Genomic DNA, 25,975 nt, shown 5'->3' on the forward strand with positions numbered 1-25,975 from the left:
TGGCTGAATGATAACTTACTTTTTTGCGCAAATCGAGACAACAAATTTGCACATTGGCTGTCATGGGCTGCCCATAAAAGCGAGGTGTTTTCTATTGAATGATTGGAAACTGTCGAAACAAGCAACAGGTGTACGTGTCCCGTGCGTTCGCACAGCAACTGCGGCGTCAAGCGCAACAACCGCGGCTTTCCTGCAGCGTTATCACTCGCATCGGTCTCACATTCTCGACACCCCGATAAGTTTTTGTAACCCTTACACTCGAACACAAAGAGCAGATAGATAGATAGATAGATAGATAGATAGATAGATAGATAGATAGATAGATAGATAGATAGATCATTCAGAATCGACTCTCGGCAAGTGTTCACGACGAGCGCCAGAACAAGTCAGGGTACAGCGCAGGTTCGAGTACCCCGTTCGATATGCGCGCACTTGGCATTCGGACCGGGTGCCTAGAGAGGCGCCGTGCGACAAAAAGACAAATAATAAGTAAACAAAACAAAATACAATAAAAAGCACACTCATGGGGCGGCGCGGGCACAAGTGCGCGCTGCCACCAGCAACAACAGCAACGGGTGGGCACACCTCCTCACCCCCGCTAGCGGCACACGGCTGCGTGTGACCGCGTAGACAGAGAGAGTGCGCAAGGTACAGAGCAGCAAGCTGAGGGCCATACAAACTAAAGACGAGAGAATGTAAAACGAAAGGCCTGCGGGGTTTCACGGCGAATGCGGCGACACCTGTGGGCGTTGAGGCGTGACGAGCGTGGCTGAATTGTTTTGTTGTTTTTTTCCTCGCCCAAGAGACGGGCCGCTACGGGGGGTGCACGCACGTGCAGCAAAACGGCTGCACGCTTTTGGTGCGTGCGCGCGTTTCTTTCCGTTCGTGTTGTTTTCGATTTTCTTGCCCCTCACACCCCCCTCGCACCTGAACATCCACGGGTGCGTCTTGATAGGCAGCGGGCGCGGGCGCGTGTACGTCTGCTATCTATAAAGTGCTTGCACCCTAAAGTCGTGCAACGTTGTGAAAGCTGTAGAGGAGCTCGAGTTGGAAAGAATCAGTCAGTGCGCGTTGTGAACCACAGGGGGTGTATTGTCGTCACAAAAGCACTCCCCCTCACTTGATTATTTTTTTGGACGACCCCAAGCTGGCACTGGTTGCGTGTTCAGCGAACCAGATTATCGAGTGGCAACCCGAAAAGGTATATACAAGTCTGAAAATTCCCAATAAATCGGTATACTTACAACAGGTGTTCTGAAGCTCTTAGCAAATGCATAATTACAGATTTCTTTTTTTTTGCAATTTTACATTAACAGAGGCTGCCGCTCAGTTCTCAACGTTCACCGATCTATCTATCTATCTATCTATCTATCTATCTATCTATCTATCTATCTATCTATCTATCTATCTATCTATCTATCTATCTATCTATCTATCTATCTAATCTAATCTAATCTACCTGCCGTCTCTGTATGCTTTTCTGTCTGTCTTCGTTCATTTCTTTTTCATTTCCCCTTAACCAGACGACACTACAAAACGAGCCAATTCCGCACAGCGCCTCGCACAGCCCGAGTGGACATCGAATCATGTTGAACTTCACCATATTAAAGTCAGTTAAACTTTACTCCGCACCCAACCAAGGCCACCTCAGCACACCTCCTAGCGTCAGCAGCACCGCACGGTACTGTTCAGAGAGAAAAACACAGTTAACACGTGTTTCGGGACTCGGCGGAGCGAAATGCGAAAGCGGGCGTCAAAAACAATTCGCCGCCGGTTCCAGGCGGCTCGAACTCGCTTCGTTGTTGGTCTCGTCGAAGCGTGAGACGAAAACGTGCGAGGCGATCTGCAAAGCGACCGTGACGAAGTTCGTGACGGACGAACTTCGTCCGTGTATTGAAGACAAACAAACAAAAAGCTCGTATTTCCCTTCGAGCCCCGTTGGCACTTCCGGACTTGGTGCCGGTCAACCCGTTTTGTAGTTGCTCTGCAGCTGCCGTTAAAACACTTGCTGAGAAGTGGGCGGCATTGCTCGTCTCTGTACATGCAGTGTCTGTATGTATGTATGTATGTATGTATGTATGTATGTATGTATGTATGTATGTATGTATGTATGTATGTATGTATGTATGTATGTATGTATGTATGTATGTATGTATGTATGAGTGACAGTTGGTGTTTTGTCACGAGCGTCGATCGGCGCAAAATCTGCGCGTCGTTCGCACGTGCGACACGGGTCGGCGACCCGCGGCCGAAATCACGTCCTCCCCTGTGGTCACGCGGCTCCCGGCTGTGCCCACCACCTTTTAGGCGGCTGCCGAAGTTTGCCGCGCATGCGAGCGGGCTCAATTTTTTTTTTCCCGTGTGAACGCGATTCCTGCCCATCGTGTTGGCACGACGCCCACGCTTCGCCGCACGCGAAGCACGTTTCTGGCGTAGGAGCCCTTTTCTTTCTCCCGCGCGTCCTCTCTGTGCCAGAGAGAAACCGTTTGGACTACAGATCTTCTCCTATTAGAGTTACCAGGGAGAATTGTGGCGCTGGCGATCATTCAGCTAGCGAGAGAATGGCTTGTGTTCCAATACTCGCCGTGTAGACGGCAATGTAGACTGCTAAGCAGGCAGCGACCATCTTAACTCTTGTTACGATTCCGAAGAAGACTTCAAAGAAGACAGCTTCCCCAATAAAGCACCGAAGTCAAGAACGATCCGGGCTACTTTCTTGTCTAGACAAGATGGCGGCTAAAAAAATTAATTATGGGGTTTTACGTGTGAAAACCTCGATCTGATTACGAGGCACACCGTAGTGGGGGACTCCAAAAATTTGGACCAGCTGGGGTTCTTTAACGCGCACCTAAATCTAAGTGCACGCATGTGTTTCCGCATTTCACCCCCATTGAAATACGGCCGCGAAAAGATGGCGGCTGAGGAGGACGCTTCAAAACTCGACGGGAAGGTCGTCTGCGCACAAGAAAATGTAATCGCTTTCCTATACACTTAGCGTAAGTCACGTCGTGTTTTTCTTATAGGTTCGCAGACGCAAAGAGTTAAACACAGAGGTAACGTCTGCTCCTCTCAACTCTTTCTCGTCGCTGCGAGGTGGCGTCATGTCGAAGAGGCGTCTTCCATGCGTCTTCCAGACGTTTCGAGGCGCGTTCCACTAATTGGGCTCGAAGCTGTCTCGGCTGTCTCTTTAGCTGTCCACGTAAGCTTTCACCGATGCTGGCCAGAATTGGAACACACCGAACGATGGCGTGCTATTCTGGACATTGCCGAATTCCGCCATATTGCCTAATTCGCCATCTTGTCAGCTCTGATTGGCCCAGAGGGCTGCTATGGCCTCTCTGATTGGCTCAAAATACCGCCATTACCAAATTTCACAATATGGCGAAATTTGACAATGTTCAGAACAGCGCCCATAGTTAGTGGTACGCGGATTTGTCTGACCATTTGTGCTTGTGTCTTCAGACGTTCTTCTGGTTTTATTGGCCTGCCTTGTTTCCTTGGCCTAAAATTCGAAGCAATGCTAAGGTTTTAAACGCAGAAATGCATTAAAACCCTGCTCACATGCATATTTGCTGCGAATCGTTGCATTTACAAAGCAATTACACTTCGTTGAAAACGATCAGTTTGCAAAGTCTCAAAGCCGTTTGACGCCACAAGGACGAAGTTTATCATGAGAAGTCAACAGACAAAGACACCAAGGACAACATAGAGGAAATTACTTGTACTTACTTATTGAATTAAAGAAATGATAAATTAATGGGAATGAAAGTGGATGAAGAAACAACTTGCCGCAGGTGGGGATCGATCCCACGTCTTCGCATTACGCGTGCGAGATGCTCTCGCATGCGTAATGCGAAGCCGTGGGATCGTTCCCCGCCTGCGGCAAGTTGTTTTTTCATCCACTTTCTTTTTTCTTCATTCACCTTTCAGGACCAAGTTTAGGCAGATCCATGCACTGTCCGTCATTTGCATGCTTAATGAGCCACCCTGCTTGCAGCTCCCGTATATACACTACCGCCAGAGCGTCCTCTAGAATATTTTACTGGAAGCTCTGCGGTTCAGACGCCTTAGTTGCCCCGCTGCGATAGACTTACATCCGTCAATTAGAGTGGATGCACGGAGGGTGGAAGTACATAGAACTCCGTAGAACCCACTAGAACTCAACGGATGCACGACGTCTACAATGACAAGCGGCCTGCAGATATGGTACGTTGTTTCAGAATGCGTAGTGCATTCGGCAACAAGGCACAAGGAACAAGATATGCAGTTTCGAAAGACAATTCCGTAGTAGACACACGCAGCAACCAGCGTCACTCTTCCTGTACCTCGTAACTTAACGCTGAATGTACTGTGTATTCTGAAACTACGAAGTGACGATTGAGCAACGAAATACGGTCGTTGCAGGCTAAGCACTTACTACAAGCCACACAAAAAAGATAACTAAAGTTCCACAGGGGCACTAAGAAAAACACCTTTAGTGCCATCAAGTACAGCCGTACCTATAGCTGGACGACATGCTGTGCTACCTCTCACGATAATAGTAACCGTTTTGCTATGACGAAAGCGTAAATTTACGAATAAACTTAATAATTCTTTTAGTGTCCCTTTAAAGAAGTCATGTTAAATAGTAAAAAAACCGTCTGCTACGCGTCATTCCCATGGTGGTTGAACGGCTGCAGTGCCAGGTTCCTATCTATCTATCTATCTATCTATCTATCTATCTATCTATCTATCTATCTATCTATCTATCTATCTATCTATCTATCTATCTATCTATCTATCTATCTATCTATCTATCTATCTATCTATCTACTGGTCTATTAATTTATCTTGCTATCACCTATATACATATCCATCTACCAATCTACATATCAGTCTACTTCTCTATCAATCAATCGATTCATGCATCTACCAACGTAATCTATGTGTCTATTTAGCTATATATCTACGTCTCTACCTGTCAATCAGTATATCTATATGTCTGCCTACCTAACATATCCACCCTTTCATCCATCCATCTGCCTCTACTTTGCCGAGCCACATCGTGCACAACCCCGCATCCCGTGCAGATCCGCCCAAGGTGCAGCCCTTTCAGTTCCCGAGTCGGCCGCAGCTGGGCAAGCGATTGCGCATCACGTGTTCGGTGACCCAGGGAGACTCGCCGCTCAGCTTCGCCTGGCTCAAGGACGACGCCGAGCTGACGGCGCCCTCCGCTTCTTCGGCCGAGGGCGTCGACGGCCACCCGGTCTCCCTGGACGCTGGGCCGGAGAGCTCGGTGCTCGTGCTCAAGAGGCTGGGCGTAGACGACATCGGAAATTATACGTGTGTCGTCTCCAACGCGGCCGGCACCGACAAGTTCCAGGCATTCCTCAGGTTCCCAGGTGAGGAGAAGAGCTTTCGAGGAATCCTCGAGAGAGAGATAGAGAGAGAGAGAGAGAGAGTTTCTTAAACTAAAGGGAAACCGCAGGGTCTTTCGACGGGCCCTGGGCGTGGGTGGAGTCCTCAGTCCAGGACCCCATGCATGAACCGCAGCCGGGCGGTGCGCTTTCACGACAAGATCGAGCTGGTCCCGGTATAGTTGACGCTATAGGCAAGCCTTGCATGGTACTCAAGACGAAAACTACGAGAAATCAAACGGTATACTCGCAGTACACACAGATAGAAAAGTTTAAGGCTAAGAAAGGCAGAGAGGTCGGCTGAGCTATACGATCCTCTTTCCTTGTATACTCTGCGCTGGAGCAAGGGGAAGCGGGAAATAAGCAGGAACAAGCTGTATGACGATGACGGCTGAAAAAGAGAGGCAGAACACACAGCGGGCAAGTCTATATTGTAGCCTAAAGTCCAGGGCGGCCGTATTCACAAAAACCTCTCACGAGAGAGTTGTCCGTAAGAGTAAATTCTAGCCAATCCTGGAGCTTCGTGAAATTTGGTCCCAGGTCCGTACTACATAAAAGTGAAGACCGCCTGTAAACTAAGTTTACAGTCACCACAGAGGCCCAATATAACTTCCTCTAACAACAGGCTGTCTGTTGACAAGAGCATCAGTGAACCTCTGTCGATCTGTTTAACACGATCTGTTTAACACGATCTGCATAACACGTGGCGTACACGAAACACACCACAATGCGCAACACGTCTCGTTGCAGCCAATCCCATGGACCATGTACAGACAGCACAGTCGGCAGCAAAATTTCACGGGACACGGTTTCCACGACAAAATGAGGATTTAATTCTGCACTCTTTACGACACGACGTCGCTGATTCAATGGGTCTCTCTGTAGGGGTGGCAAAATTTATAGCACACTGAAATCTTGAATTTGAGGCTTTGTGCCTACCTACAGGGTTCGCGAAAATTCGGCCTTGTCCCCCAAATTCCGTATATCGTAAGCTTTTGTGGCCAACTGCGCGAATGTATAGCACAAGGCCCGATGGTATCTGGTGGTGTACGCGCAATCAGTGTTAACACTGCGGCATTCCTTTCTAATCAGAATATGCTGCAGGCGCATTTTAAGTATAAGCTGTATGTATACGTCCTTTCGTACATTACGCCCGGGGCAAAGCAGCGACTCTATCCGCTAAATTTTAAACAGGAAGTATTTTGCACATATTGGCGACATTTGGCCGAGTACGGTGCAGACGTGCGCGCCTGTCAAGACCAGTCGGCTTGCACGACTCGCGCATTGGGTCGTAAGGACAAACTCCCAAAGGACTGTACTGATGCTCCGAGGACTCAACCTGGGGTAAGGAATTTGAAATCCGCTGCGGTGGATTAGCGAGTAGCTTTGGGACGTCGAACCCCATTCAGCTTGTCGCATCTATTCAGGTTATCTCTTCAAGGCTTCTCGCGAACAAGGTTGCGATATAAATTGGTTGGTTGGTCTTTTCAAGGACAGAAAGCCACGAGGACAGCTGTAGAAATCAGACTGGACACACATGTATATACAGCGCTCGAGCTTACACGGAGGTTTGCGTCGGCTACAACCCGCTCTGCGTACTTGCGGATCGCAGTGCCACCCTTCTGGAAGCGCGAACCAGAGCCCGCAGAAGCCCTGCAGGGCGAACGGGCCATCCTGTCTTGCGAGGCCGGCGGGTACCCGGAGCCGCAGGTCACGTGGAAGAGGCGACACGGTCAGTGCGGATTCGACTCTTCTGTGCCGTGCCCCGGTCTTTTCTTTATTTCATTACTTAATTGTTTCTTTCTTCTTTCCTTCACACTTTCTTCGTTCATTCTTTTCTTACGTGTGATCATTTCTTGAACTTTCCCGTTCTTGCTTCTTTCCATCCTTCCTACTTTATTGTTCCCCCTTCCTTCCTTTCTTCCTTCCTTGTTATTTCGTTAATTCATTCCTTAATTATTTCATTACTTCGTCTTTTCTTCTTCCTTGCTTTATGCTTTCTTCATTCATTATTTCTCTCTTTACTTCTTTCTTTTAAGCCCTCGTTTCTCGTTTCCATCCTTCCTACTTTCTTTCTTTCTTCCTTTCTTTCTTTATTAAATTTTTTCCTTGTTCATCGCTCCCTCACTTACTTCTTCCTTTCTTTTCTTCTTTGTTTCGTTTTTGCTCCTTTCTTTTTTTGTTTCTTACTTTTTCCCCTTTCTTTTACATTTGTGACTCAGGGCGTCATAGATTTGCGGCGCGGGGCATGACTACTTCTAACATAGCTCACGCATTCGATATTTCGTGCTTCGGAAAACGCGGGGGCGGGGGGCGTTATTCTGGATATTGTCGAATTCCGCCATATATCGTTGACTTCGCCGTCCTGTCAACTCTGACTGGCCGAGAGGACTGCTATACGACCTCTCTGATTGGCTCAGAATGCTGCCATTACAGAATTTGACAACATGGCGGAAATCGACAATGTCCGGAGTATAATATACCCGCACGTGAAAAACGGGGCTATATATAGAGAGAGAGGGTAGAAACAGTGCTGGTTCGATACAGATGCCAGCACCGCGGCTACGTAATACAAGTTTAGCATTCACGTCAATCTGCCATTTCTGACGGGTACAAATGGCTCAACTGTGGAGGCGCGCCTTAGGGAGTTCAGTAAGGTGTGTCGGTTTGGGTTATTATAGTTAGTTGGTTGGTTGGGTGCATACCGTGCTACATGTAAACAGAGCGGGGAGACCCGAAGGAATACTGCGCCAGCACATGTGCGAGCGTTACGTCAGGCCACATGTATACGCACCCCCCCCCCCCCCCTCGGTCTCCGAGAAACGTAGACGAGGCACGACGGAGTGGGACGTGTGTCACGTATAACGAATCGTGCCCACACAGCCAAGAGACGCTCCCCTGCTCCCGTGTCAAGTTGTCCCAACACGGCGCCCCGTGTGTATGCCCAGGCGGCAACGGACACACCCATGGCTCCCGGCACGCAGTGGCTTCCGTTCTTCATGCCTCGAGTGCCACTTGTCGTGTTCGCGCTGCTGCTGCTGCTCGAATGTTCGAATGCTTGCGCCGCAATCTTATTGCTTTCTCGGTACGGGACTGGTGCGCGGAGGAAGGAGGAGTCCTTCGTCGCCTCGGCCTACACCACGGCGGTCAGTCGTGTTGACCGCAGAGTTGTGACCTTGACTGGTCTGCCTCGTCGCACCAGAAGGTGTGGCGCTGCCAGCGACGTTCGCGTCAAGCCTTTCGTCGGAAGGAATGCGCAAGGGGCGCACCTTTGAAAGACGCAGTTTCGTCCGCGGCTTTAATGTTTGATCGGAGGGGCAAGCGGTATTGTTAAGCCTATAATAAAATAAAAATGGAAAAGGCTGGTCAACAGTCAGAGAAGGGAAGCCTCAACCGTGAGCCAATGGTTGCGCATGGCGACTGCGTGGTCTTAGTCAGAGTAGAATGGAAAGGAAGTGGAAAGGAGAACGAATGAGGTGCGATAAAATGCCGGCGTCCGCAGGCAGATTTTACGAAGGAAGCGAGAGAGGGAGAGAAAGCGTGGCAGTTGTTTATGTCATGCACATTTCTTTCCCCCTCGCATTCTAAAAGCTCTGGTGAACTTTGGTGAACCGAAAATACCCAGCCTATGCATCGTGAACGGTTTCTTCCTAGACGCTACATACCCTGTGCCCCCTGAGCTGAGGTACATATGTTAACGAATAGAAATCAGTTAATGTATGTATGTTTTCGGTGTGTAAAAGGCGCCCCCCTCCACGGTCCAGCAGCATGTTCTAGTCAAGAACTTAGTGACCTGGTATCTCTCGACACGGACTGTACGTGCGAATAGATGTCATGTCCTCCCATCTTCCCCAATTTAAGAAATGTTTGTTATAAGGGGTACTTCACTAAAGCGAGGCCAGGAGGCCAATGAGTGCCCTTCTTGAGACAGATAGGAAGGCTTCGAGAGATAGAAAGAACGAGAGAGAGATAAGGATCAGGCAGGTTGGTCAACCAGAACAGGACCTGCGGTTGACTACTCGGCACACGGGGGTAGCAGCGATTGAAACGGGACAGGTTTCGCACTAATTGAGACCTCGCTGTAATGCGAAACACTTGCGGGTCTGTTCGTTAAAGAACCAGCTGGTGAGGAAGCAGCTGGGAACCAGCTTAAATGAATCACCAACCGCTGCTTTTGCAAAGAGAGAGAGAGAGAGAACGGCACTTACAAAATAAAAAGTTCAACAAACACGTTGAAAGAATGAGCGTTTGTTCTTTCCCATCTATTACGCGACAGTGGCAACACGAGAGTTGTGTGCCCTCTTTTACCACCCCCTCCCCCTTTTGCTTTCTCTGTCTCTCCCTTTTAGAAAGCTTTTGTGGCCGCTCGCTGCATATGTTTTCATTTGACGCGCGCAGGCGGGCTTAACCCTATCGCCCCACATCCGACATCTGAACTCTCTCCTTCCCCGCCTGGAGACATCCGATTCGCGTGGGAAACGCTGTGCGCCAAAGGCGCCGTTCTACGCGTCGCGTCTTGGTGCATAATAGGCGAGCGCGAGCGCTTGGCGACGCCACTTCACGGCGATACTTTGGTCGAGGATTGGCCTTGGGACCAGGAAGACGGGTCTGGCAACGCCGGCGTTGCGCAATCGCTGCTCGTACTTTTTTCTTTATTTTTATTTTTTTATTGAAGGGGGCGGACGCCAATGGTACATATACCATACCTACTATACAGCTATACGCGGCTCACGTCATTATACGACGTCTCGTCGGACTCACGCTGCTCTCGCCGCGCTCTCTTCCTAATTGCGCGATTTGCGAGGCGCGCTTCGTTTCGCGATGTTTATACGCATCACCGCTCGCTGCGGCGAACTGGGTCTTTTATGGCGCGCTCCCGAAAGGGGCATTTGCTAATCACCGCTCCGGGCCGGTTGAGCGTGAACCCTGCTTGCCTGCCGAAGCGAGCGTTCCCACGCATTCCCTTGGCCCCTCACCTTTCGTGCCTTGCGATTCGAAACAACAAGCTGAGCGTTCTCTCGCGGCTTCCCTAGATGTGGCGGTTCGGTTTAATACCGAGATCGTCTCTTTGTTAGTTAATTAATGCACGCAACTGTAGCATTGAGAACGAAACCAATATCGGCCCAACACGACCAACAGAGACCAATATCGAGCCAGTGTTACCGACGCTATAGGTATGCAGTGACACTATTTCCAGTGCGACTGCGGTATAGCATGGTTTGTGCTGCTCCCATTCCTATAAACTTTGCACTTCCAAGCTGATCCTCAAGCACTTGCGCGCACATAATCAAATGACACAAACGGCGTTACGTTGTTGTCGCCTACATAGGTTCAAACTTGTGTGCTACGTGCCTAAACCGAGGTGGATCATTCAAATATGACCTCCGGTATTTCGGAGGCCGTGCTTCAAGGTTCTGACTGAACGCACGCGAAAACACAAGCCCCCACCTCAAAGGCGGCGACCTGGGTGCGCAGTCGCAATTAAGTGGATAGTGGGCGCGCCTGTGTCGCCCCCTTTCTTTACGTTCCGGCTTTCTGCCCCATTAATGCTTCGAATACTGCGAAACAACTTGCCCCGAGGCAGGTCCTATTTAGGCAAGGCTGTGAGTTTTTTCTTCTTTTCCTCTTCGATTTTCGGGGGGGCGGGCGCGCAACCGCACCTTTATCAAAGCGATGTAAGGAGCTGCTGGACAATCCGACGAGTTCACAGACGCAGCGAATAAGACGAACCTCAGACTCCAGAAAGACCCGCTGAGTGCCTGGCTCCGAATAAGAGCTTGGGAACGGATGATTGTAGCTGTGACCTATAGAGCACCGAATTGCTTCAGTCAAACTTTCCCAGGCAGGGGACCCAGTAGCGGAGCCAGTATAGCCTACACCGCACACGGACGAGCTCCAACGCCTGCGCCTGCAGCCTCATGGATTTTATGAAAGGAAAAAATGATCAACGACCCGGAAGTATAGCGGGAAGCTATACAAAGGATACCCACATGGGTATCTTTCAAGAGAGAGTGGAGAGATAATATTTAATGACAGAAAGGTAGAGAGGTCGGTCTGAGTGAAATGTCTCTAGCCTGCTACTCCACGCTGGGGAAGGGGTTTGGGGAATGAGAGAGATAGGATGTGAAGAGGAAGGAAGGTGGTGGTATGGTGAATATGATGAGGGCTGCACAGCATAATGTTTTTGTGTAATGCGTACGTGTACACTTCACAGCACATTACAGTCATCTTCGCGGGCACAGGTAGAAGTTACTGCAGAGTAGCGAAGAGACCGTCTATAGCGTTCATAATTAGAAAGCATTGTACTTGCAGGCAAATTCGTCTCGGTGGGAGGGAGGGGGGGGATTGAACACGTGACCAATGCCTTTCCATGGCGGTCGCTCACCCATCTTAGCTAATCAGGAGGAGGCTGAGGTGGATGCAAATTTTTTGCCCTTTCATGAAACATCCTCCGTGTACGTTGTAAGGAAGGCTTCAGCAGGAAGGTTATTGCCTGTACATTGTACGTGCCGCGGGCTTTTTGCCCGAGGGCGACCACCACCCTTGTCTAGCTTGTGCAGAGCACAGTGAAGTCTATTGGCCTCGAGCTCCACCACTGGAAAAGCTGGCGCCACCGTCGGCGTGACGTCCTAGGAGGGATCACGTGGACATAGCGGCCGCGTCGGCTGCTTCGGGCGCGCCGAAGCGAGCTGAAAACGAGTTTAAATTCCCCCGTACGCTGCGGTCCTCATTTAGTGGCGAAATTTTCCCGCTTCGAGTGTCTCCTTTACAACGCTTCAAAGCTCTACAATAGGTAGTGGCTGCCTTTGAAGGCGCGCAACGTGGTAGGCTACTGCTCGGTTCTGCAGGGCCGGACGCACGTAACGGAGGCCGGTGTCAGCCTTATTCACACGTAGCCGCAGGACAAGAAGCTGCGTGAAGCTTGGCTCGCGAAACATAAAACCGGCAAACAGTCATCGGCTACAACTCGGGTATGCAGGAAGCACAGACGCGAGGAAGATTTCTGCTACGTCGCCCGGTCTGCGATGTTCTGAAAACGCGCACTGAGACGCTTGCCCGAGTCCGCTGCCCGACTAATGTCATGACGGTTTGGTCTATGAACTTGTCGATGCTATAGATGCTCGCAAGTTCAGTGGAGTGGAAAGGCAGCGGTAAGAAGAACATTTAAAAAAGCATGGCATATGGTCATGTTTCTGTTATGAATTAATGCACTGGATTACAAAAAAGGAGCAGCGGGAAATTGCACGCTGAAAACAACGATAAACGTACAGTGCGACGCAACTCGAGAAATAATATTGAAAGGTCAAAGAATTTAGAAGAAAAATAGATTGAATCGTCGCGACGGGACATCACAGTCCCCGTAGGCGTCGTAGTCTCTACAATGAAATTATTTTTGAACAGCTCTGATAGCACCCACGCAACAATGGTTGCTTGTATACTGTCAAATGCTCATATTCTGCGGCCTAAAGCTCATGGCACGGTGCGAAAACGCGCGCGCGGAGAAAGCGACACAGTGCGCGGACAAGCATGCAGACGCGCAGTCGGTCGCTGCGAATCTACGCGATCGCTGCATTGAGGCTTCGTTCTATTACGCTCCATTTAGTTATACAAACACTATAAGAACATATTTCACATAGTTTGCTCTCAGCGTTTACCTACCTTTCACGCAAGAAGCCGGTTCGGGAGACTCCATCGCGGCGACCGCGCGCAGTGGCGTTCACTGCACGTATTCGGTAAGGAGATAGCGCCTGTAAACGATTGTGTGCTTTCAGTTTGCCCAAGATTATTATTTAGACAGTAAGAAACTTCTCTCGTTTCGAAAGTACTTATAGAAATGTCCGGGAGAGCTCGCGCGTGGTGTTTTCAGTGAGCGCTGACAGCAAAACCTATGAGGAGCGCGCCGCATGATCCCTCATACTACGCCAACGAGGCGCTTCCGATAGATGGCGACTCCGTAACTCCTCGCCGCCAATATATACTCGTCGCGGTGGCTTAGTGGTTACTCTATATCACAAGTCTATACGACAAATATAATCGAAAAGTGAGTCAGAGTTGCTGTGCTTGCATCTACACCCGCGAAAACAAGCATACGGACCCGTAGGTTTGCCGAAAAACAAAAGAACTGAATACTATTTGTAATTCAGAAGCATGAACTGAAATTGAAGAGTGCACGGAAAAAGTTCTCAATGCCGAGTTTGGACCGAAATCTTCAATTTCAAGTTATAGAGTCACAAACACATAAGGAAATCAGCTTTGTCGCGTAATCAATGGTCCGTTATATATACATTTGGTTGGGGGAGTACACTTATGTGATCCTCAAATGTGTCGAAATACAATGAAATCTTTTTATTTATAAAAAAAAATATCGGCAGAGACTCTTAATACCGCTCACGTATGGGAATATGCGAAAGCATTATAGTCCCTTTGGTGAAATGTCTTCATTTTATACTCTCATTTTATACACTGATGACGTGGCGCCACCTCCTTCCCATTGGCTGGCCGTCATGCGCTCAATGACGCACGCACTACAGGCACACCTTTTTAGTCAGGAAGAACCGTGGAGCCGCCGTGGCGTCGGGGAAGCGTGCTCATCGCGCAGGCCCGGAATCACCAGGGTTCGATTCGTGTGCCCAGACTGAAATGTACCAAATTTTATTTGTCAAAGGCAATTAATTTACTTTGTTTACAGGAACGTCCCTGAGAAATCTGACGTCAGTCCGAGCGTTTCTTTAATGCGTTTTCACTCTTTGCACCATCGGCCATTTTTGGTAACATTGCTCGGTCACGCCGACGACGCCGGATTTTCGCGTAAAATGGCGCATATAGTGCTTTCGCATTAAAAAAGGAAAGGTCGAGCGAGAAGGCCAGAACTTTAATGTTTGAATAATAGCGCAAGGACAGAAGAGAGAACAGTCCCCTCTGCTGTCCTTGTGCTATTATTCGAACATTAAATCACGTTTTACCAACAAGCCCAATCCTACACCCTTAAGGGGTCAACGCCACTCGATGCGTGCTCTGTGCAGCCGACGGAGCCGAGCGCGCGGTGGTGAAGAGCGACCGCGTGCGAGTCACCGAGAACGGCTCGTTGCTGCTGGAGCCCGTGCTGGTCTCGGACCGGGGCTGGTACGCGTGCCAGGCGCACAACGGGGTGCCCCCCGACGTCCACCGCGCGGTGGCGCTCAAGGTGAGAGGTGAGTATGTGCGTGTGTGTACACGTGACACACGCGTGACACACGCGTGACACAGGCAAACAACCACCTGGTGGCGCAGTGCTCAAACAGACGAAAACAGCTAATCGTGCAGTAACCAAGTGTATTTTACTTTGCTGCGGGTGTAAATTCTTGGCAGCAGCACGATTACGCCAGTGCCGAAAATTTACACCAGCAGCGAAGTAGAATACACTAGGATACACGCTCCCCCGAGCTCAACTTCGCGACGCAGCTCGTGACACGCATAGGACACCACCAAATCAACTGGACAGACAAAACGCAAAGCGTTTTAACTACGCTCATTTGCATATCTACATGTCAGAATTTGCAGTGTTTGTAGATGGCAGCAATCTTTTCTTTTTCCACGGACTGCGCGAAGTGCAGTGTATAATAATTTACACACTCAAAAGTGACTGGGGGTGTAAGATAGGTTTATAACTGACACTCTTACACCCCGGGTGTGAGTTATAGACCCATCTTACACCCTCATACTTTTTAAGGGTGCAACTTATAACTCACATCCCTACAACTGTTTGGGTGTAAGGGTGGAAGTATAATATACACCCTTAAACATGAATGAGGGTGTAAACTATAAAAAAAAAATAACGGACGTTAAGAAACAGACGAGAGGGTGTGCTATAATTTCAAGTGGGGTTTACTGATCACGCTGCTCGCGAACTTTGTACACTGAGACACTGCGCAGCCATCGTCGCAGAGACACATACTTTAAATAGATATGCTGTCAATCAAAGAAGTCACATGTTCACTCTCAAAACTTTGTTTGAATAGCTAAGCTCTCTTTACGGCTAAGTGTCAGTAAAGGAGTGCCTATATACCCTCTTGGTCCCTGCTTTCTGGATACAAAACAACTAGAATGCTTGTCTAACTGCAGCCTTCGAAAAAAATGCGCCAAGCCAGTTGTCTTCTTTATCGAAGTAACGTCGCTTGAGTCAACTTTTCCGCATCAGGACATCAGGACAGCATCAGGACAGCAACCCCTGACCAAACACAAGTCCTGAGGAAGCTTCCCTGAAGAAGACATGGACATTTCCCCCTCATCGAAACGTTGACTCCAGAGACGAGTATTTGTTCACATGTTCAACAACCGTTGGTCACGCAGAAGACCAGCGAATCTAGACCTAATAAAGTTTTTCACTCACTAACTCACCTCGACATTATAGACGTGCTGGTCAAGGGGTCCCGTCTCACCGTCGTGTGTGCCAGTGCGTCAGCTGTAATGGACCCCTGTCGTTACATTTTGCATCTTTGCACCGTTACAAAAGCTGCGAGTTAGAAAACGCACGCATGACGGCGACATGACGGCGAGCCTATACACGCCGACGAAGAAATGCGTTGAAAGGCATGCCTGTCTGCCTTAAGTTACCAGTAGCGATGTATAGATGTGACCACTATATATAGTGATGTGCTGACACTTTCTATTTTGTCCAGCGCCGCCCGCGATCAACGTGAACGCTAAAGTTGTCACCGTTCGGCGAGGTGAGACGGCCACCCTGGTGTGCAACGTCACGGGCGATCAGCCAATCACGGTCACCTGGACGAGGAACGGCAAGAGCGACCCCCTCGTCGAAATGACCGGGTGGGTACATCTAGCCGCCATTATATGTCGCATTGCGACGACTGGACGACCGGGGCCGTTGTCTGTGCAGGTGCTACTTGAAGAACGTCCCCATCCCTAGTCGGCCCACAGAGCTAGATGAAGGCACTTTTGTCTTTCTTGAGGGCGACTGGCCTGTGTGAACGCCTTTGACTCGCTCAGGCCCTCCGCGCGGGTACGCGAGCTCACCGCGGTTTCCCTCCCCTCCCTCTCTCTATCTTATCTTCCTATTCCCTCCTTCCCGTCCCCCAGAGTAGGGTAGGCAACCAGACGCATTTCTGGTTAACATCCCTGCCTTCTCTCTTTATTTCCTCTAAGAATAATTTGGCCAGGAAATGTTAACACTTGATTAACAGCCCTTGTATTCGAGGGCCGTCTGATGCTCTAGTGTAACTGTTGTTTCGTTTTCGTATGTTTTGACCAAAGCACAATTGCCATCGTCCACATCCCCAACTAATCGGTGTCATTATTTTAGTACCTATGTATTTTACGCCATTTACAGAGACAGTTTTTAGGCCCTCATACAGCCATGTCACACCTACCATGATGAATTCACTGTCCACGCCATTCACAATACATCCTTAATATTACCATTTGCCATGGCGCTCTTTGGCCGTAACTGGCCCTTGCACCATTAAAGAATCACACATCATCATTTGTTAACACACGCACAGCCTGTTGTATTGGATTTTTCGAGTTTGTATTTTTTGGGGTGAAAACTAAAAAAAATGATAATGCATGCGCAGGCGCGAGCTGTATCAGGTGCCGTCCGAGGAATGGGTGGCCTCGACGCTGGTGCTCAAGGAGGTGGATGGCCTGGCCGCCGCCTCGTACACCTGCACGGCAGCCAACGAGCACGGCACGGACCGGGCCGGCTTCGCCGTCAACGTGCTCTGTACGATGACCTTGTTCTTGCATGCGCGTGATGTCTTTCTTTACGCGAGAAACGACGTGTCATTTTCTACTCGTTAGTTTCTTTTTCTTGAGTTAAACGAACATCCGAGCCATCCGAACCCTTTAATCCCTAGAAAAATTATAGCACGCGTCAGGGCACCCTAGATAACTTACCGTAATACTCATTTCCACGAACAAGTTTCGGTTTCGGCACACAGAAGGTGGTTGCGTCATGTGACGTCATTATCATTATTTTTTTTATTACGCAGCCAGGTCTTGTTCTGTAGTGCCATCACGGTATTGCCGATGATTCCGGGTTCGGTACTTGGACACCAACTCTGGTTTCAAATTAAGATATCCTGTAAGCGTTTCCCAACCGTAATACTTGCGAAGTGTCATCCTTCTACGTGTGAGACGCGTGTGGTAGAATTTCTAGGACTCCTAGAATACGTGTAATCTTAATCTTAGAAGTATTCCTTGCTAGGCTATAGTTAGTGAAAAAAAAAAGATAGTGCATAAACCACCGACGATGTTTGTCAATGCAAGCGAACAGCCCGCACCGCACGACCGAACAAACAAATGAATGTGCGAACTAGCGAACGAACAAGCGTTCTCTTGCCGAGCACTCCACACAGCTCACGCGCGACATCCCCCACCCTCCCTCTTCCTCCTTGTCCCTCTTCGCAATTCACTTGCGCGACAGTATCGTTCCCCCGCGCGCCTCCGCGACTCTCTGTTGTGCGAGAGCTCACACGTGACAGTTCCCCCTCTCCGCGAGTTGGTTGCGCGAGAGCACGCGCCCTTTCCCTCGGCGCCTTTTTTTTTCGAAAGTTTATTCAAAGTTGGGTTTGAAGTTTATGCAAAGTTGGGTATAAGATTGTACAGGAGGATGTCCCATAGTGAAAACACTGTAGAAGGACATCCTATGATAAGTTACATGAAATGGGAAAACTGCTAGACAGCAAAAAAGAGTAATAAAGACAGGTACAATAAAATACCAGCAGTTACGCAATTATTAATAAAATAATTAAGCAAGTACAATAATTTCAGTGATTAAACAATTCTAGTCAATGAATACATAGTCATTATTCAGCAAAAAAAACGATAAAGGACAGGTTACTTCATTTGCCATATTGTGTTATTGGTTAGGAATAAAGTCATGAAGCGAACGTTTAAATGATGACACAGAAACATCAGCTTTATTATTAGAAGGCAAATGATTCTACGATTTAATTAAAACAAAATCAACTCCTTGGGCACCACAGTTAGTGCGGACTCTTGGAAGTAAAAAGTTATGATAAGTTCGACTATCGACCGCCGCCAACCACGCCCCTCCTCGTAACTCTGTTGCGCGAAAGATCACGCGTGAGAGTTCCCACTCCCATCAACTCGGTTGCTCGTAAGCGCACGCCCTTTCTCAGGGCCCCCCTGTATCAGAAGTCCGACCACAGACTGCCGCCAGCCACGCCCCTCCCCCAACTCGATTGTGCTTGGGTCCTACGGCCTGCAGTATTTCCATAAGAAAGTCGCAGTTTCGTCAAAAAGGCGAAGCATCGATTGCGATAGAAAATTAGCAGACATTCGCACGAAGTAAGGATAGCACTTTTATCGGCCGCATCAACTTGCAAACATTCGCTTGCTAACTAATTTAACAAGCATGGTGTCGGAGTGCACAGCAAACATGAACACATCACACTCGATGACAGCGGACGCTGGCTGTCAAAACGCTGGCGTTAGCAAGCGCGGCAGCAGCAGCGAGCGAAGTGACCTTCGCGCTGTCTATCGCTTCAATCTACGCGAACGGAGCGCCGAGAACACAAAGCACGCACAAAGCTACGAGACATCGACGCACCTAGACTCCGCCCCCAACGCAGATCGCTCTCAAGATACGACAGCGCGACGCCGCGCAGCCGCCACATACGCAGTTGCAGCCGGAGTACAACGCCGCTCCCTCTCTTCCGCTACCCCCGCTGCCTCGCAACGTTGGGTGGCTCGCGCGCGACGGAAGACGGCGCGCTTCCTCGCCGCTCGCCTTCCTTTCGCGCGGGCAAGATTGAGCGCCGATCGTCGGCTCCACCCGCAAGCTTTCACTCGCACATACAGCGTAGGGCACGCGGCGATGGTGTTATCGCCCTTGGACTTTATCGGAACATCATAATACTAATAAAAATAAAGTGAAATCACCGCCTTGCATAGAATGTGCATATGCCCAAAATCAGTTAAGTGGCCTCAAAATATGCCATCTCCCTCATAGTCCCGGAGCCGACACGAGATGCAAAACTTAGTCGTGAGAAGACGCAAAACTATAGCGGTGCCGTCAGCTTCCTTCCTTTTCTTTCCGCCCCGCAGTTCCACCACCTACGCCGCACAGCTTGAAGACCACTGAAATCGGCACGCGGTTTGCACACATCGAGTGGTCGCATTCCAGCAGCAACGTGACGCGCTACGTCGTCCGCCACTGGAAGCTCACAGGTGAGCTCGAAACCGCGGTTTTCTTAAACTGCAAGAATAGTTACCTGTGGACCAAGCCGATCATTCGAACCACTGTAGGTCCACCTTCTACTGTGAACAACCGTTATAACCGTGTGATGCCCAAGCACAGTTCCACAACAAGGAAAATATGAACATCTAATTCGCCTCTACTTCTCGTCATGGACCGCATATACGTGTCTACAGAAAAAAAAAGGGAAGTCTTATTTCAGGTAAAACTTGGTTATTATTGTAACCAATTAGCAAGTGGTTTGCTGAACCATTCACAACTGAAACTTCACTTCTAGTGCATGTCAAAAATGTAACTACCTCGCGTTAAGCTTCCCGTGCTTAGGCCAGCGTTTTGAGGTATCAAACTCGATCGGCGTAGCATATGTGTACACCCGTGAGCAAAAGTATACGGACCAGGGATTGCGCGGTAAAGCCGATGTTTCCTTTGCCTGTGAATACGACTTGAAATTGAGCACTGCAGTCCAAACTTGGCATTGCGAACGTTTAAGTGTAGTCTTCAATTTCAGTTTATGCATGCACAAAGAAATTTAATTTCTTTTTCGGAGACCCTGTGGTCCGTATACTTTACGAACCACAGGGTCCACAGAGCAACGTTGGTTTGCAGGATAAGCAACGAAATGAATTGTACGCATACTCGCTAGGCTGCGAAGGTCTCGATACGCGCAATAGGGAAGAAAAGGCGTTCTGCTAAGAAAAAAAGTTGTCGCCGTTAGAACGTGACGTCACGGCGAGACGGTGTGAAAACTTCCAGGCGGCTTCGCTACCAGTCCTTCACGTTCCTGTGTCTTTTGTGGATTACCACAGTGTTGAGCTGCTAAGCGCGAGGTCGCGGGATTGTGCAACATAGTGCAACATCCCCACTCCCCGTTTGGGCGGTAGGAGATTTGAACTGCGATATAAGGTATTCGGCTCCCCTCCGGATTACAATTTTTTCTCGTAAACTAAGTCTTTTCTTGGCACAAAACAAGCGCTGAGAGGTTTCCGGAATGGAATTCGAACAGCTAGTCCACCTTGACTTAGCATTTGCTTTTAGTGTCCCTTTAACGCTATGGCGGTAAGACGCGCTCGCTTGCCCGCGAGTAGTTCATAACTCGATGGACCACTGAGTGGCGTTCGATTGGACATTAAATTCTTTCGCATCCACAACTCGTAAGAAGTGCTTATACAGCATTCCATACATAGCAGTCAACGCTGTGGAGGCAAGAGAGACCTCTTGCAGTGGCTCCGTTCGTACTTGGACATAGTTCGATGTTATTTGACCGCAATTGCGGGCAACTGCTCTTTATATAGGCTCAGTATTGAATGAACCAATTTTTAATCCTTAGAAACAAACGCACTGTGGTGTACGGCTGCTAATGCGTTGTTTTAGGTCATTTTTAGTTTTGTTGTTCTTTTCGGGTTTTTCATTTGCAACCCGTCGCGAAAAGCCTCACGGCCAGCTAACGCTGTTGGCGCCCAGCGAAGCATGGACAGGACGCGCGGAGTGATAACTTTTCGTGACCGAACTTCTTGCGTAGCTTCCACAGCGTTGACTGCTATTATAGTGAACTAGGATATATTCTAGTTAATGATATAGTATAGTTCACTATATAACTGCTATGTGTGGAACGGGTCGTCGTATTTTTTTTTAAATCAGAGTCGGCGTCCATGTTGTGGTTCTAACGGCTCTCGACCTCGCGTTATTTTGTAAAACAGGACCTTCAATTATCGCGTTTTCGCTCTTTAAATACTTGCATTGTTCATATTGAGCTTAAAGGACGTAGTCGCCGGTGGAAGAATTAACAAAAGGTTGTCTTTCTGTCCTTTTTAATGAGAAGGTGAAAAAAAAGTTTGTCAAAAACTCACTAAGATTGCCAGAACGACTGTGGTGGTTGTGTGCAATAAGATGTAGCATTATGCGTGAAGACTTCGTCAACTTCGTCTCCAATTGCAATCAGGTTCGGTTCTATTGCGTGTTGCTGTACACTGCATATATTCTGACAATTAGTGTATGTCGTTATGCGTTAGTGAGTGAGGACTCGGACAATCTGAAAACGTCCGTGTGTACAATGATTCGTACTTTGTGTTATCGTCCTGGTGGAATTGTGCCGTGCTTCAGTGTTCGTATCATCTCTTGATGAAATAAACTTTTTTCTAAACAAATGCTTGAAATTAGTAGACAGCTATACGCAGCAACGATAGTAGTAGTTTTATCGGCCGTGTAAACATGGAGAACTTGGAAACATTCGCTTACTAACTGAATTAACAATCATGGTGTCATAAGCACAAGCAAACATAGACACATCACACTCGATGACCGCGGACACTCACTGTCAAAGCATTGTCGTGAACAAGCGCGGCAGCAGCAGCGAGCGAAGTCACCTTCGTGCTGTCTATCGCTTCAAAGCAAAGTGGGCGGCTAGAACACAGCGCGCACAAAGGTATGAGCCGGCCGTCTGCAGATCGCTTTCAAGATACGGCGTGCGCGGCCGCTACGTAGTTGCTGGCAGAGTAGAAGCCCCCCCCCCTTCCTTTCCTCGCTGCCTCCCCGCTTTCCTTCCCTTCGCGCGCGAGATTGAGCAGCGATCATCAGTTCCTCCGGTCGCGAAATACGCAGTTGCTGCTTTAGTTGCTGCTAAAGTTGCTGCCGAAGCTCCACCGCCACCTCCCGCCCCTCCCTCCCGTCTTCCCACGGCCTCTCGCGCGACGGAAGACAAACGCGCCGTCTGCTCACCGCTTTGCTCCCTCGCGCGCGTCAGATGGAGCCGCGATCGTCTGCTCCCCTCGCGTGCTTTCACTCGCACATACAGCGTACGGCGCGCGGCGACGGTGTTATCGCCTTTGGACTTAATACGGAACATCACGGCGACGGCGACGGGAAAAATGCGCCTGGAGTGTCCATATAATTGCTACTGAAATAATAACAATACTAAATTCTGGGGTTTTATGCGCCAAAACAACGATATGATTGTCATGCACGCCGTATATAGTGGAGGACTCCGGTTTAATTTTGACCACCTGGGGTTCTTTAACGTGCCCTTAAATATAAGTACACGGGCGTTTCTTTCTCTTTCCTGCATCTCTCTCCCATATCGAAATGCGGCATCGGCGGCGGTGAATCGAGCCCGCGACCTCACGCTTAGCAGCACCACGCCATATATCCGCTAAGCCAGCACGCAGCGGTTATGAACTGTACCGACAAACCCGCCTCGTCAGTTTGGTTATTTATGTACAGGATTAACGCGATACTCCCCTTTAATGTCCTTCAAAAAAAAAAGATCCTGTCGTGGTGCCTGCCTGCAGGGTCTTCCAGCAAGTTCTAAGCGCGCGCATGCGCCGTTGTGCGTATACCTGCAGGCGTGGACAAGGTTCTGTTCGAGCACACGGTGCCCGGCGCCTTCCACTCGGCGCTGCTGATGAACCTGCGGCCCGGATCCCAGTACAAGGCGTTCGTGGTGGCCGAGAACGCCGTGGGCCAGAGCCCGCAGTCGAACGCCGTCATCTTCCGCACGGCCGAAGAAGGTGCGGCGCTTTCTCGCTTTCATAGAGCTTCGCACTATATTACATATCGCACTGTCGTTGTCACACCATCATTGTCATCTCATTGTCCTCGGTGTCGTCGTAGTCGTCACGTTGTACCGTCGGCATAAATAACTTGGCAATATGCATGTCATTGTCGTCCTGCCATCGTGGTCATAGAGTTTCTCACTATATTACCTAGATGGAAATCTGGCGCTGCTGCGCTGTGGTATGCATGGGAATGCCGGTATATTTTGACTTCGGACTGGCATCGTTCTCGGAGAGTCAGGCACTTAAGCACCGTACCGCCTGTCACAATGATTCATATTCAACTAGAACTGCACGTAAAAAGCTGTTTTAGCTTGATTATTACACAAAAACATGTATTGTTTAACTATAAGGACTTGTTATTGCATGTGCAATTATATGATACGTAAAAAGTATCGGCGGGCCGCTAAAGTTGGAGGGCAGACGACAAGATTCGCGTTCACTTTGAAACAGTTTGTCGTCTGTTCTTGCTCTTCTTTTCTTCGTCATGCACTGTATAGGTGAGTAAAGATTCAATTTGCGTGAATGGAACCACCTTATGAAGATTTTAGTTTATGAACGGGTTATGAACGCGTTATCTGTGTAGCCATACCCACGTCTGAGACGAAGCCTCTTAAAACACCAGCAAACACAAGCCTCGCAGACACATATACCGTGCCGTCATTCCCATGACGGCACGACGCCCCTGAAGGAACTCCCATAGATGGTGGCGCCAGTTTTCCCTCTAGGTGTTATAGTGAGAAACTCCATGATATATACAGCTTTTCAACGAGAGACACCTTGGGCGTCGCCATAATTAATGCCCTCCGGGCTGTGTTAAATGCGCGTGAAGCTCCGCGAAAAAGCGTTGCAGAAGTTGCCGCTCGTGCCTTTGCATACAACCGCGCCACAGTCCAGAGAGGTGGTTCTCGCTCTCACGATGAAAACGTCTGCAGACAGATTTAGACAGCGCATATAGACCATCTATAGACGCCTTAGAGACCATATTTCCTCCGTATGTATTTTTCCGTTTGGTGTGTGCAGGGTCGCATAGATTGTAGTTCACTTAAAGTGTGGTTTGCAAATGCTGTACGTAAATGAAACGGAAGCCAAACGGCCTTGATGTTTATGTCAGTATGCCATCTGTATGATTGTAAAAAAAAAAAAAAAAAAACTTGGATTTCTTTCTTCTATAGTCACGTGTCATGTATGCTGTAAGGTTCGATGCGTCAGGTGTTTCCTTTCTGCAGTCATTCTTTGCTTGTCTGATTAAGGCGCTTATGATATATGTAGTACACAAGACGTATGCTACAGAACACGGCATGTGGTGTATATATTTAAATAAACGTTAGTTTATAGCCAGCGTTCTGCCTTGTTTGGTTTATTCGTTCGCCCGCGTCCTTGCGATGGATATAACACCTTATATATAGGAACTTCGCAGTGACAGAATATTATGGCGTTGTCTCTTCCTTTCTTTCTTCAGCTCCGGAAGCTTCTCCCACTGACGTGGACTGCGAGCCCGTCAACGCGTCTAGTATTGAACTTTCGTGGAAGGTAAGCTGGCCGGTTCGCATTACTCAACATTACGGCAGATTACCGGTCTCAAGGGACCGCCGACAAATCCTTAATTCCGTCTTTTTAAAAACGACTCTTTAAAAACGTCTTTTTAAAGGGACGAGGAAGAGGAGCAACACAAAGACGCTCGTCCTTGTGTTGCTCCTCTTCTTCGTCCCTACTTGTTTACGCACAAAAAGTTTTTAAAAAATGAATTTGTTCTAACTAGGCCGACTCGCAGTTATGCGTTAATTGCGCTCTTGACTTTTCGACCTCTGACCAGAAGACGTTGCCTAAGCGTCAGGCACCGTCTGCTTGGCAAAGGCTGGTTGGTTCATCTTCAAAGTAGCCTGAAACAACGCAACTAAAAGAGGACACCGAAACCAGCACACACACCTGAGGACAAACAACGTTTGTCCTGAGCAGAAAGAATAGAAAATTTTGTATAACACCTAGCTCTGGCTCCAGTACATGCCCTGATATGGGATACAGCAAGTTTTCCAGGAAGGTTACAAAAATGAAAAAAAAAAAAATAGCTTCAGAAGGAGGTGACAAGAAGATGACAATGTATTCTTGACAGAAAAGCCTTGAGGGACGTTTAGTGTGACAGTTTCGTAAGGTACGAACCTTAATTAGTGGGCTAAAGGCAACACTGTCTGCACTATGAGTGCCCATTAGCATGGCGTGTCTGTTGCTTCTATTTTCTCGTTGAGTCGCGCTGTTACACGTTGCCTATATAACGCACGCCTCGCTGAACGACCAATTTGAATCGCGAGAAACGATATGACAAATTGTCATCATCGTCCTAATTTACGTCCACCATCCATAGAGAAAGTCTCTCCCAGTGATCTATAGTTGCCCTTGTCTCGTGCGAATGGACTCCACCTTACGTCCGCAGTTTTCCTAGTCTTATCGCGCGACGTTATCGTCGGATCTGCTCAACCGCGTTTTCCTTCCCTTGGCACCCATTCCTGTAACTATAACACCACCGATTATCTGCCCTATACGCATTACATGTCCTGTCCAACCGCATTTATTCGCCTTAATCCAATCTTCGTTTGCTCTCTGACCCACACCGTGATTCTCCTGCTTCTTAATTTTACACCCAGCACATTTCTTTGTTAAATTGCTCGTTCCGTGGTAATCAGCCTCTTTCTTCAAGTCCATGTTTCTGTCCCACGTGTTCGTACCGGTAGATATGCAATTATTGAAGCAATATCTGGAAATGCGGCGTTTAATTTATTGCATAAGAGTACATGTGCAATCGGACACAATCATAA

The 25,975-nt window shown here is 48.7% G+C and overlaps 1 protein-coding gene across 2 annotated transcripts in view; it reads left to right on the plus strand.

The window, feature by feature from the left end:
* LOC142557521 (cell adhesion molecule Dscam1-like) overlaps positions 1 to 25,975 on the plus strand; it is a 49,505-nt gene that overhangs the window by 11,795 nt on the left and 11,735 nt on the right. For both annotated transcript variants that reach the window (XM_075669433.1, XM_075669432.1), the window contains exons 2-9: positions 5,070 to 5,381; positions 7,009 to 7,128; positions 14,420 to 14,587; positions 16,055 to 16,202; positions 16,967 to 17,115; positions 19,464 to 19,586; positions 22,953 to 23,117; positions 24,625 to 24,695. In XM_075669433.1, coding sequence (XP_075525548.1) covers positions 5,070 to 5,381; positions 7,009 to 7,128; positions 14,420 to 14,587; positions 16,055 to 16,202; positions 16,967 to 17,115; positions 19,464 to 19,586; positions 22,953 to 23,117; positions 24,625 to 24,695 — 1,256 coding nt within the window. The remainder of the gene's footprint in view (positions 1 to 5,069; positions 5,382 to 7,008; positions 7,129 to 14,419; positions 14,588 to 16,054; positions 16,203 to 16,966; positions 17,116 to 19,463; positions 19,587 to 22,952; positions 23,118 to 24,624; positions 24,696 to 25,975) is intronic.

Source organism: Dermacentor variabilis, chromosome 9 (assembly GCF_050947875.1).
Source record: "Dermacentor variabilis isolate Ectoservices chromosome 9, ASM5094787v1, whole genome shotgun sequence".
NCBI lineage: Eukaryota > Metazoa > Arthropoda > Arachnida > Ixodida > Ixodidae > Dermacentor > Dermacentor variabilis.